This window comes from Oryctolagus cuniculus, chromosome 1 (genome assembly GCF_964237555.1).
Source record: "Oryctolagus cuniculus chromosome 1, mOryCun1.1, whole genome shotgun sequence".
In the NCBI taxonomy this organism is placed as follows: Eukaryota; Metazoa; Chordata; class Mammalia; order Lagomorpha; family Leporidae; genus Oryctolagus; species Oryctolagus cuniculus.
In genome coordinates this window covers 175,958,600-175,971,244 of record NC_091432.1, presented here as the reverse complement: position 1 = coordinate 175,971,244, position 12,645 = coordinate 175,958,600, and the positions used below count along the sequence as shown (strand labels likewise).

The 12,645-nt window shown below is 36.8% G+C and overlaps 1 protein-coding gene across 34 annotated transcripts in view; it reads left to right on the top strand.

Annotated features, from left to right (window-relative positions):
* Positions 1-12,645, top strand: part of MPDZ (multiple PDZ domain crumbs cell polarity complex component) — a 184,785-nt gene that overhangs the window by 139,758 nt on the left and 32,382 nt on the right. For 14 of the 34 annotated variants that reach the window (XM_070052001.1, XM_070052031.1, XM_070051990.1 and 11 more), the window contains 5 exons: positions 10-120; positions 4,016-4,114; positions 4,852-4,923; positions 7,258-7,417; positions 11,604-11,800. In XM_070052001.1, coding sequence (XP_069908102.1) covers positions 10-120; positions 4,016-4,114; positions 4,852-4,923; positions 7,258-7,417; positions 11,604-11,800 — 639 coding nt within the window. The remainder of the gene's footprint in view (positions 1-9; positions 121-4,015; positions 4,115-4,851; positions 4,924-7,257; positions 7,418-11,603; positions 11,801-12,645) is intronic. The other 20 variants (XM_070052077.1, XM_051845745.2, XM_070052065.1 and 17 more) reach the window with 6 other exon arrangements.

The following is a 12,645-nucleotide window of genomic DNA, read 5'->3' as shown; positions in this document are numbered from 1 at the left end:
CCATTGCAGGTGGATGGAATGGACCTCAGAGATGCAAGCCATGAACAAGCTGTGGAAGCCATTCGGAAAGCAGGCAACCCTGTAGTCTTTATGGTACAGAGCATTATTAACAGACCAAGGGTAAGCAAACACAAAGGGCAAGGTAGGCATTTCCAAACAGCGCTCAACTTGGAATCTAATGTGTGAAGGACCAAGTTGTCTATATGAACAAAGACAATGATTTTTGAAATCTCAGACTTGGTAGAAGTTTCTTCTGCTTTTTAAAAATTGAATTATCCTGGAAACCCCTTCCGACATGCTTAATAAAGACCTGAAGTCTGTTGAAGACACAGAAGCAAGATATATTGGTGGCCATAGATATCTAGATGATTAATGACCTATATTTGTTCAAGTCAGAACATCCATAAGTTGTTAAAAATAATGTGGTGTGGACATTCAGGTTAATAGTCCAGGATCTCTAGAGGAGTAACTTAGTGTCCAGAAACATGACATTTTCTTTAAATTTATTCTTTAGGCAGAATCTCTTGCTTATGCAATCCATGATCTTTAGTGAACATTAAATTCCCATGGGGTATATTTTGGTAATTTACAAGTGATTTCCTAACTGCTATTTTCCAACTCTAGTTACTGTATAGCCGTTCATCATTTTATAGCTGTGGTAGACAAAAACCCACTCACCCATTTTACTGTGTAAAAATGGGTGAAATAGATTTAAAATATTCTAGAAATTATAAGCATTTGTAACAAATGCTGTGTTGTATATGCCCTAAAGATGCTGAATTTAAAAATTATGCCAGAGCTTAAAACTGTGCTTTGTGTTACTTCTTTATGCTTCACTGGGCAAAAAAAATTCCCAGTTGCATCAGTTATTAAATATAATTGAATCACCTTCTCATCAAAGTTACTCATTTGCTCACAAGTTTGCATATTATTTCAGCAGTTTTCTAAGTGTCCTAAAGCTCTTAGAAACTCCACTTCTGGATTTAGCAACCACTGTCATACTGAGTCTCTGAAATTACCTGGTTCTAATTGTTCAGATTGGTTGTTTTTGAAAGCAAAAATATTAACATGTGTAAGAGCAGTTAAGGCATCATCTAAAACTTAAAATATGTAATTTAATGTACATTTAATTTTATCTTGCCAAATTGAGAATTCAAGGTTTTAATGCTCAAATGAAGGATGAAGCCAACAACTCTAGATGAGATCAAAGTAGCATCATTATTCTTTGCCATGGAATACAGAGCACCCCAATGTATCTTACAGGTCTTTTCCTTTGTTGTCAAGACAGGCACACCTCTGATCTGGGTTCACCACAAGTGAATTTAGCAACTCTTAATGTGAGCAGTTATCTCCACATCTGTAGTTCTGAATCATTCAGTTGTTTGTTGTTAGGTAATAATTATCCATTCAGATAGAAAATCTTCCAAATGGTAGAGCTGCATTGCATTGTATTCTTTACAAATGCTGTTCAGTTTGTTTAAGTAACTACAAATCTTGTTATAGTTGTTTCCATTTGTTGTGTTAAACATAGGCACAGCATGATAATGTTGGTAAATGCCTGTTTGAGTTAAAGCTACTCTTTTTGTGGGTGGGTGAGTTTTATTCCTTTGTTGTTTTATTTTTAATTTACAACTTTTACATCACTAGGGACAGTTCAAGAAACTGCTGAGTAGTGATTCTCAATGTTACTTTAATGTTTAAACTACAAATATTTCTTTATATGTTTATCACATTTTCTTGGGAGCTGGAGAGATTATTTCATACACCTGGATAATATTCTTATTTTTACTATCCAAAGTGTAATGATGCCTCATTTTATGGCAATTATTCCAGGATGCATCTTGCTTAGAATGAAATGTTTAGTCAAGTTAGACTTATTTTTTCATTTAAAATGAAGTATACTTTGTTTCCAGTGATATTTTTCCCTTTGGAAGTAATCATGTCTCCATTAATTTAAAGAAAAAAAATATGCATACTTAGGAGTCTCTTAGTAGTAAATGATTTATTTCTGGATATAGGATAAAACATACAGAAACCGAAATGCCAGTCCATCTTTTTGGTCCTTTGGGCATTCAAGAATCAGACTTTCCCAGAGTAAACCTGAGATTGAGCCAGAACGATGATGCTTTACAGAATTTGGTCTGAATATGTTGTCCCCTCAAAAAGTGGACCCCATTAATCCAGGTCAGAGGATGCTTTTGTCTTGTCTGCACTGCTTCTCAGTTAATATTATCTCTGCTTTTGTCAGCCCTTAGGACTAAAAATAGGTATTTCTTCACTGATTTTTTTTAATAGAAAATAGTCTGTTTCCATAAATCTTTCCCTAGTAGGAGAGTGACCTACAATTTCATCTGCTATACTCATCCTGTGCTCTTATACTTTGCTTCCAGGGCCAAATTCTAATCCTATAAGATTTTCAAATCAACATAAAATAAAATAAAAAAAGCTAGAGATCTCCTACTGTATTCTATTTCTTGCCATATGATTTTGTTTTCTATTGTGTTACAGAATTATAAAGGACACTGAACCCTAAAAATAGCATGTATAAGAAAAAGCTTAGAAATACTCTCCACCCTCCATAGCATAGACTTATTTGCCTGGGATTTGTTTTTCATCTCTGCCCAGTCATTTCTTCAACCTTAGTGAATGGTCCCATTCCTTGGCATTTGTAATCTTCTCTTTGGTAAAGCAGGAGTTGACATTTTAAACTGAAAAGCAGGGAGAGAGTTGAGATGAGCAGAAATGTCATTGTGCCCATTTCTTTTCCCTGTCTTCCCTCTGTAGGAAAAACATTGCAAGAAGAGCAGATTGAAAGGGTGATGCGGCATAAGCTTTAGTGCAGGCTTACTGAAGACAGAGTCTCTGCAGAGTGTTCTCCAAACAGGGTGGTGTCACATGACAGCCCCTCTCCCTACACTCGATGCCTGCCAATAGGGCTTTTTTATAGAGAGAAGTAACACAAACATATAATTGGAGCCAAAATGAATTTTAAATGTCTGCAATTTCCCCTGAAAGATATAGTCAATAAAAGAAAAAGATAGCGGGTGTGAAAAGAAGGAGAAGAATTTATTGTGCTAAGGAAATTACTTTTCTTTTTGTTAAAGCCATGAAAATGCTAAATTGTCTCTGGCAGTCGTCCTGCCTTTAATTTGTATATTCAACTCTAACAGTCCTAGCTGAGGGTATCTTACAGGCAAGCCACAAAACCTCTGAGAAACACTATAAGGTAGGATTTCAAATATTATCCAAAGTCTCATAAAGTTCCCAACAGTAAGAGAAATGTTATAGAAAAATTTTTGTTTCAAAAAACGAAGCTCTGTGTTCCTACCTTTGCAAAAAAAGTGGACAGAAATACAAGGGGGCTTCAAAAGGTACAGAAAGATTCACATTATATTTTAATTCTTATTCTTTCTTTCACAATTATACAGTGGTTCATTTCTTCACACACTGTTGATTTCATTTGTTTAATGAAAAAAAATGCAGTTGCTTTGGAGCAGCCTTTATCTAGTCAAAAGTATGTAAAGTTTCCTTACTGGAAAAATAATAATTAAAATTGCTGATGAACTGGCTGACAAATGCTTAATTTGCATTCTGGAACAGACAGGTTTCTTTTTTGTACATAACAATTCGATTTGAAGTATAAATAAAAGCATTTATGGTTTTAATTTAGTAAAATGTTTACTAATAGCTTGAAGCATACATTATTATAGAGTGCACAACATGTATGTGTCTATCTGTGATAGTGTCAGTGAAAATAAGAGAAATTTGGGATCCATTTGGCCAAGCAGATTATTGTGTGGTTTGTAGACTGATTCATAGACTCAAAAGTAGATGCAGGTCATTAGGGGCAATCCTATAGTCCCAGACTGTTAAGAAGATACTGCCATTAATTTCTGGATGGACAGCACCTAATCTCATACAGAGAGTTCTTTAAATCAGTAAGTACTTTGTTCTAAAAGTGAATTGGTTGAAGTACATTTCCCTTGCGCTCAGCGCCTCTTATGTTTCCTTTTAGAAAGCCCCCTTGCCTTCTGTGCCGCACAACCTTTACCCTAAGTACAGCTTCAGCAGCACTAACCCATTTGCTGACTCCCTCCAGTTCAACGCCTACAAGGTTGGATGATGCCTATTGTCTTGCCATTACCTTGTGCGAATGTTTTGTTCTCTGTGACTGATGTGCTTGTGTCCAACTTCCCTGTTTAGCACCTTTGGGCAGGAAAAACAGCAACTGGGTCTTTGGAGTGAGCATGAAAATCCTTTCTTAAGCACATTTTCTTGCCAAAGAGTATTTATTTTTATAGCTAAAATTAAATAGTCTTTGTTTTCCTGAATTTTGGTATGATATAATTTTTTGGTACTTAAATTTGTGTTAGTTGCCTAATGGATGAACCACTTTCTGACATAGTTTCTTTAGAACCCTGTGTTGGTTTAAATCCTTTTCAGACTGCTACATGGTGGTCATAAAAGCTCTTCCATGACTTGATCATTCTTCCAATCATCTTGTATGTCTATTTGCAGACATCTCCTAAATATTCATAAAGCATGTCCATGCAAATGCCTGAATCGGGAAACAACTGTTTTAATGCTCAGAAAACTGTATTTGCATAGTCTCATATCCTGATGAAATTATAAAACAAAAATTGAAACAAAAATTTATAAGAACTTATAAAACCACAATTGAGAAAAAAAAAACTATAAGAACATGTATACCATTATTTGATCGTGAAAAGGAAAAAAGCTGTCAACAATTCCCTTCAGGAAACATTTTATGAATATTCATTGGATTTTCATGTTGTGGTCAGGATAACCAATGATGCTGTATCTGACAGAATGTATTTTCTATTACTGTAGGAATTACAGAGTTCAAGTAGAGTTTTCTTCCATTGTTCCCCAACTAACCCCTTTGCTCCCACACCATTTAAGGTTTGTCTCAGTGTGAAATTTCCATAAGCGAGTGTGTTACAGAGTGCTGTATGTGTATGTTGTGTTTGCTAAGTACATGGTTGGCATGGAGTGATTTCAAGTGCACTTTGCATTTTTACCGGTGAAGATTAAATAGTCTTTGTTATAAAGCTGTGTTATAACTAGTACATTTTTGGATGTATTAGTAATATGCCAGCTACATACATAATCTTTGTGAGAATGAGGATAACAGAAGGTAGTAAAGCAGAAGACCTAGTTGCCCTGGTTAAGGTACCACTAAATTTTATTCACAGTAGAAAAAATGTTGTGCCTAAGATCCTGAGGGGCTCTTCTGATAGGCAGATTTTGTTTGTTTCTAATGATAATAACAGCTTAGAAAAACTATACAGCAAGATCCTTAGAATGTGCATCTATCAATTATGGGAAGCTTAAATTGGATTTTGTTCCACTTTTTAAAAAGGAGATATACTTGTTAACAGTTTCCATTGTTACAGAGATGTGAATGTTTAGCCAGAGAAATTTTGAAGTATCTATCCTCCTTCCCCTTTGTATGATCAGTGAACTTTGATTAGATCAACTGTGTTTTTATATGCTTTTTATTTTATTTGCATATTATTAATTGGAAAGATTTATCACACAGTGTTTTGGAAAATAACAAAGGTTCCATTTGCAATAGTAACATTTTCTGTTTGGGCAGTGGTGTGTCAACTATTTTAACAGAACATCCTATTTTAGTCTGTATTGCCCTAAAGTGACTGTCAACCAGCTCTCTGCTTTACTAGAGAATTGACTGCTTTCTGAATCACTCAAAGGAAGATCACATTCAATGTCAAATCAGGTTTAAATGTTAGGTGTATTTTGGGTATTCTGATTCTTGGCACCAATGCATGCTTCTGAAGTATGTGTACATGCCAGTCATTTAGTGAGTTCTTACAATAAGTAGGTTTTTTAAAAGTCATTTTTAAAAGATATACTCATATGAAATAACACATTACGCAAGAGAAATATTTAAGCAAAATTAAGTAAAATGAAGATAGGGGCCGGTGCCACAGCTCACTAGGCTAATCCTCTACCTGCGGTGCTGGCACCCTGGGTTCTAGTCCCACTTGGGGTGCCAATTCTGTCCCAGTTGCTCCTCTTCTAGTCCAGCTCTCTGCTGGGGCCCGGGAGTGCAGTGGAGGATGGCCCTAGTGTTTGGGACCCGCACCCGCATGGGAGACCAGGAGGAAGCACCTGGCTCGTAGCTTCGGATCGGTGCAGCGTGCTGGCCGTAGTGGCCATTTGTGGGGTGAACCAACAGAAGGAAGACCTTTCTCTCTGTCTCTCTCTCTCACTAACTGCCTGTCAAAAAAAAAAAAAATGAAGATAGGAAAAATACAGGTTTAAGGCATCAGGAACAGCTTTATACCAAAGTTAGAGCTTTAGCCAGGTATCCCTGCAAAAGTTAGGTAATTATACTAGAGAGTGGAAGAGACAATGAGGTATAATGGAAAGCATGTTGGATTAAGAATTAAACAAAAAGATGTCCAGGTCCAGTGGTTTTGAACTAAATCTTTCGCTTCTTGTGGCTTCAGGTTGGAAAGATGGATTCATCTGCCAAATCAATAAAATGACCTCAGTGACTTAAAGTCCTTTCAAACTCTTATCATACTGTTTTAAGGATCTATAATATAGGAATTTCATGAAACTTTTATTAAAAATAACAGGACCTACGGTGCTAAGTGATAGCAAGTGCTCATTGGTTTTGTGTGAGGTGTTCCCCTGTGTTTTCTCACTGGCATGCCACCTTGGCAAGTGACAAATGGTGGTGTTCTTTAAGACCATGCCCCTTTGGCTCTGTGGTGTGCTCTGTGCTAACAAATGGGCTGCCCTGGTAGATGAGCCTGCATGTGTCCCACCCCTTTCATGGGTTTCCTGAGAGGATTCAGGTAGCAATAAAGAATTCTTTACGTGGAGTCTCATTAACAAGACTTCCAAAAGTTTGCCCAGACCTTTGCATTTTAATGATAACTTTTAAATTGAATTTTTTTCCAAAAGTGCAAGTTTGTACAGTTCTCTAGCTTCAACCACCTAAGATTCAAATGGACAAATTCATTGGCTTAAAATGGCAAACAGCAGTTGAATGATTTGTGCTCTGATACTATTTTGTTGACCCTATTTTCACTTTACCTGAATCCTGTCTAATATTCCATATACTCCCATAATAGAGCTTTTCCATTCTTTGTTAGGTGTTTTAAAGCCAGTTCTTGTTGTGGACATTGTGCTTGCATTTCTTTTCCTTAAAGTTTTCTTGCTGAGTTGCACATACCCACTGCATTCTTCTTGTCCCCACAGGCACCCAGTCAGTCAGAGGCAGAGGAAGAGAAGGCTCCTCTGTGTGATGTGCCCGCACCCACTCCTTCAGGATTGGCAGAAATGGGCAGTGATCTCACACAGTCTGCAAGTAAAACCTCAGAAGATGCGGATAAAGAGGATGAGTTTGGGTACAGCTGGAGTAAGTTGTCTTTCTGTGATACACTTAATTATGAGAGGTATTAAGATAGCTTTGGGTTTCTCCAGGCTAATGCCCTGCATGATTAAGTATGCTTCAGCTTCACTAATGTATACTGTGATCCTGCATGGAAAAAGAATGTTTTTGTTTTTCTTGAATACAACATGGATTCCTGAGGCATGAAATCATGCCACTCCTTTCCTTTGAATGTGCATTCCTGATAAAGCTGCTTGCCTTTTGTATGAGAATTAAGGAGGACAGGCCTGCTCTCAGAAGTTAATACTGGATCAGCCACTCTGTGGTCCTGAACAAGTTATCACCCCTTTCTAGGCCTCCTATTCTCCTTTGTGAAATTTGATGAGTTCTTGATATTGCACCTGGAACTTCCAGCATTTTCTGTACTAGGATGGTAACATAGTATAATTGTTGAGATCAAAATGTGGGGCATTTGGTAAGTTATTTAACTGCCTCTAATTTTTGGCCCAGTGGTTACCTTTCTTTTTTCTTCCGTTAGGTTGTTAACATGAAATTTGATAATACTTGAGGAATGTTCTTCTTAATGCCTGGTGCATAGGGATCATTGAAAGGCAACTGTTACTAGAGGAATGGGCTGTCTCTGTTTTCCAAAGGAATGACCCATTAGGCAGGGAAATATTTTTTTAAAAATTTAGTCAAAAGTTAGAAATGTATTATTGTTTTAAGATGTCTCACTTAAAAGGCTGATTGTTTCCTTTAAGAAAGCTATTGTGCATGCTTTTACAAAGTATAAAGTTATACTGCTGGATTCTCTAAGGAGTCAGTGATGATAGTTTATAAAATCAATGCAGTTAAGCTAAAGCAATCTTAAACAACAAAAGCAAAACCAGAGGCACCACAATACCAAATTTCAAGACATACTACAGGGAAGTTATAATTAAAACAGCCTGGTATTGGTACAAAAATAGATGGATAGACCAATGGAACAGAGTAGAAACCCCAGAAATCAATCCAAACATCTGCAACAAACCTATATTTGACCAAGGAGCTAAAACAAACCCCTGGAACAGAGACAGTCTCTTCAACAAATGGTGCTGGAAAAAGTAGATTTTCACATGCAGAAGTATGAAGCAAGACCCCTACCTATGCCTTACATAAAAATCTACTCAACATGGATTAAAGATCTAAGTCTATGACCCGGAACCATCAAGTTAATTGAGAACATTGGGGAAACCCTGTAAGACATTGACACAAGCAAAGAATTACTGAAAAAGACCCCAGAGGCACAGGCAGTCAAAGCCAAAATTGACAAATGGGATTATTTCAAATTGAGAAGCTTCTATATGGCAAAAGAAACAATCAGGAAAGTGAAGAGGCAACCGACAGAATGGGAGAAATTATTTGCAAACTATGCAACTGATAAAGGATTAATAAGCAGAATCTACAAAGAGATCAAGAAACTCCACAACAACAAAACAACAACCCGGTTAAGAGACGGTCAAAAGAATTAACAGACACTTTTCAGAAGAAGAAATCCAAAAGGCCAACAGACATATGAAAAAATGTCCAGAATCACTAGCCATCAGGGAAATGCAGATCAAAACCACAATGAGATTTCACCTTACCCCAGTTATATTGGCTCTCAAACAGAAATCAACAAACAAAAAATGCCAGAGAGGATGTGGGGAAAGGGTACCCTAATCCACTATTGGTGGGAATGTAAACTGGAAAAGCTACTATGGAAGACAGTATAGCGATACATCAAAAATCTTAATATAGACCTGCCATATGACCCAGCCATCCCACTCCTTGGAATTTGCCCAAGGGAAATGAAATTGGTAAACAAAAGAGCTATCTTAACCTCCATGATTATTGCAGCTCAATTCACAATAGCTAAGACATGGAATCAACCTAAATGGCCATCAACCAAAGGCTGGATAAAGAAATTATGGAATATGTACACTATGGAAGACTACACAGCAGTACAAAATATTAAATCTGGTTATTTGCAACAAAATGGATCAATCTGGAAAACTTCATACTTAGTGAAATAAGTCAGTCCCAAAGGGACAAATACTATATTTTCTTCCTGATCTGTGAGAACTAATAACATACATAATATGAAAGCTGTAGAAGTGAAATTGACACTTTGAGAAACAATGACTTGAGCAGCCCTCATCCTGACTGTTGAGAACAGTTTTATATTTTTATTTCTTTTTTTCTTTTCTCTTCTTTATACTATATGTTGAATTCTTTACTTAACATAGTTAATAATATGTATATAAAGTCAATTGAAAATAGAACCCAATAAAAAAATAGGAGGGTGGATAAGAGAGGGAGGAGGAAGTTTGTAACTATAAAGCTGTGTAGTTCTGTATACAGTCCTACAGATTTACTTCTAAGAGTACAATTTAAAAACTTGTCATGGGACTCCAAATCCCATTAAAATTGGTGTTAAAAATGCCATCTTTATTGTTAAAGTGATCACATTAAGGGTTAAAGTGAACATATAGATAGGATTAAGTGTTAAAGAGATCATATAAATAGCATCAAGTGCCTGGTAATAATAATAATAGAATTAAAAAGGAGGGAATGTCCAACATGGGAAGCAGTCCCCACAGCAGATGCATAGAATGACAATCACTTTAAGTAAGTGACCTCAGAATCAGCCCTTAAAGCATTCATATATGGCTGAAAAGCCCATGAGAGCATTTCAGGCATGGAAAGCCAAGATATTGTGGCAAAAGATATCCTACATGAAGGATCTCCGTGAATGAGACTCCATTGGAAAGAAGGGGCCATCAAAGAATGATGCACTTTTCTCTGAAGGGAGGAGAGAACTTTCACTTTGCTATGGCCTTGTCCAAATACTGATAGAGTTTGTAGTCACAAAAGGCTTCCATAGCCCTGGCAGCTCATGGCAACAGCCTCAGGTGATCACTGACATCATAAATAAGAGTGTTAATTGTTAAATTAACAACATAATTCACTGTGCGCTTACTCCCCATGTAGGACCTCGGTTCTTAATGAGTTGTACTATGAGAATTAACTGCAAAACTTGTTCTCAAGCTGTACTTTATATGTTGCATGTATGTGTGGGTGCAAACTGTTGAAATCTTTATTTAGTATAGATTTGGTCAATGGGATAGGAGAGGGAGTAGGGGATGGGATGGGAGTGGGGATGGGAGGGTGGTTATGGAGGGAAGAACCACTATATTCCTACAGTTGTACCTATTAAATTTGCATTAATTAAATAAAAGATTTTACAAAAAAAATCAATGTAGAGTGTGTGACATTAACCATGTAGTTAACATTTTCTAGGCAATTAAAACTGTAACGTTCACAGTTTTTCTCAGTTTATTATCAAGAGTATTAAAGGATATTGTTAATCCAGTGAAGGTGACCAGAATGTACTCTGGAAAATATGAATCAGAATATTTGAGATGATTAACAAGCCACCACAGAGCTTAATGGCTTATACCAACAATTTATTATTAACCTTTCAAAGTGTGGTTTAGCTGGCTGAGCTTGACTGGATGTCCAAGGTGGCTCGCTCACATGGCTGGCAGTTAATGCTGGAGCTGTGTACTAAAGCATTACCATTGGTCTCAGCCTCTAAGATCAAAGGGAATGAATAATAGACAATACCTCTTGAAGATATGGTGTAGGAGAAATTTTCTCATCTAGCTAGGATATATTTCAAAGCTGGAATGTGTCCATCAATTTGTCCTGGGCAATATGAAAACCCATTCTCTTCATTCTGGAGATATATAGCCAGCAGCTGTCTACCATGATGTTATACTATACAATGTAGACTTTCATTTGAGAGGAAAGCTCCCACCGACACATGAACAGAAATATGCTGGCTACCTTAGTTCTGTCCTGCTCTCCAAATGATAAATTAAATACCTAGTTTAATCATAGATAGACTTTTGAGAGTTTATAAATGTGAGTCACTTTTCCTAGGTCTGAACAACTCAAGATAAACTAATTAATCAGATGCTGTGTTTTTTGTACCCTGCAATCAAAGAAATCCCTCAAAATGTGGGTCTTTTAGGAAATCATTCCTGATATTTGTTAATATTTTATTTTATTTTCCTGTTTTGGTACAAATAGTGCCCTTTGAAACAAAATCAAATAGCCTTCCATCATAAAGCCTTTGACTGTGATTTAACTCTAAATATGTGCTTTTTGTTATTGTTGTTGCATGTAGAAAATATCAGAGAGCGTTACGGAACACTAACAGGAGAGCTCCATGTGATTGAACTGGAGAAAGGTCGTAGCGGTTTGGGTCTCAGTCTTGCTGGAAACAAAGACCGATCCAGAATGAGTGTCTTTATCGTGGGGATTGATCCAAACGGAGCAGCAGGGAAAGATGGTAGATTGCAGATTGCCGATGAGCTTCTAGAGGTAAGTTTTTATGGAACCTTTGAGTTTACATTTATTGTAGCAGCTGCAATGGAATCATCAGTTTCCAATCACTGAAACCTCATAAAGGGAGGTCTTCAAAAAGTTAATGGAAAAGTGCACATTTTAATAAAAACTATGAAAACAATTTCAAATTTTTGTGCTAATATAAACATCTTGTAGTTCTGTGTACTTTTTGAAGTACCCTCACATGGTGATTGCAAAAACATTTACTTGCCTAACAAAATAGATGTATTGCAGCAAATTCAACTCTAAACCCAAATCTCTGCTAAATAGTCTATGTTTCCATTAACTTCCATTAAAAGGTCATGACTATGTAACACCAGAAACAATTTTTGCCCCAAGACAGTAATAAAGATCACACTTCCAAAACATTTTCTTTGTGTGCTGCATTTTTATTAGGAGTTTTTGAAGAGCCAAATGTCCAGTCATTCCCCAATAATGAGGCTGACCCACTAGACATTCTGGAAGTTGAATCCCTAATGGGAGAAGTGATGAGAGCGCAGTGGATTGGGGTCAAGCTTAAGACTAAATAACAAAAGCAGTAATTCAGCCTGCCAAACAAAATAAATATGTGGACCATACCTTATACTATTTATAATGTTTTTTGCTTGAGTTGTTTGTGCTTGCCTCCTGTAGGCTGGGATCCAGGAATCTTCATATTCTTCCATTTTGGCTAGGGAGCCTCCAGTAATGACTCAAAGAGCAAATCTTACCAAGCATCACTTCTCCCAACAGCCTATTCCTAAGACATGAGTTTTGAGACTGGTTGGGAGAAAAAATGACTATGAGAGTAGGGGAGTTTCCAGGATGTTCTTTTCAGATCA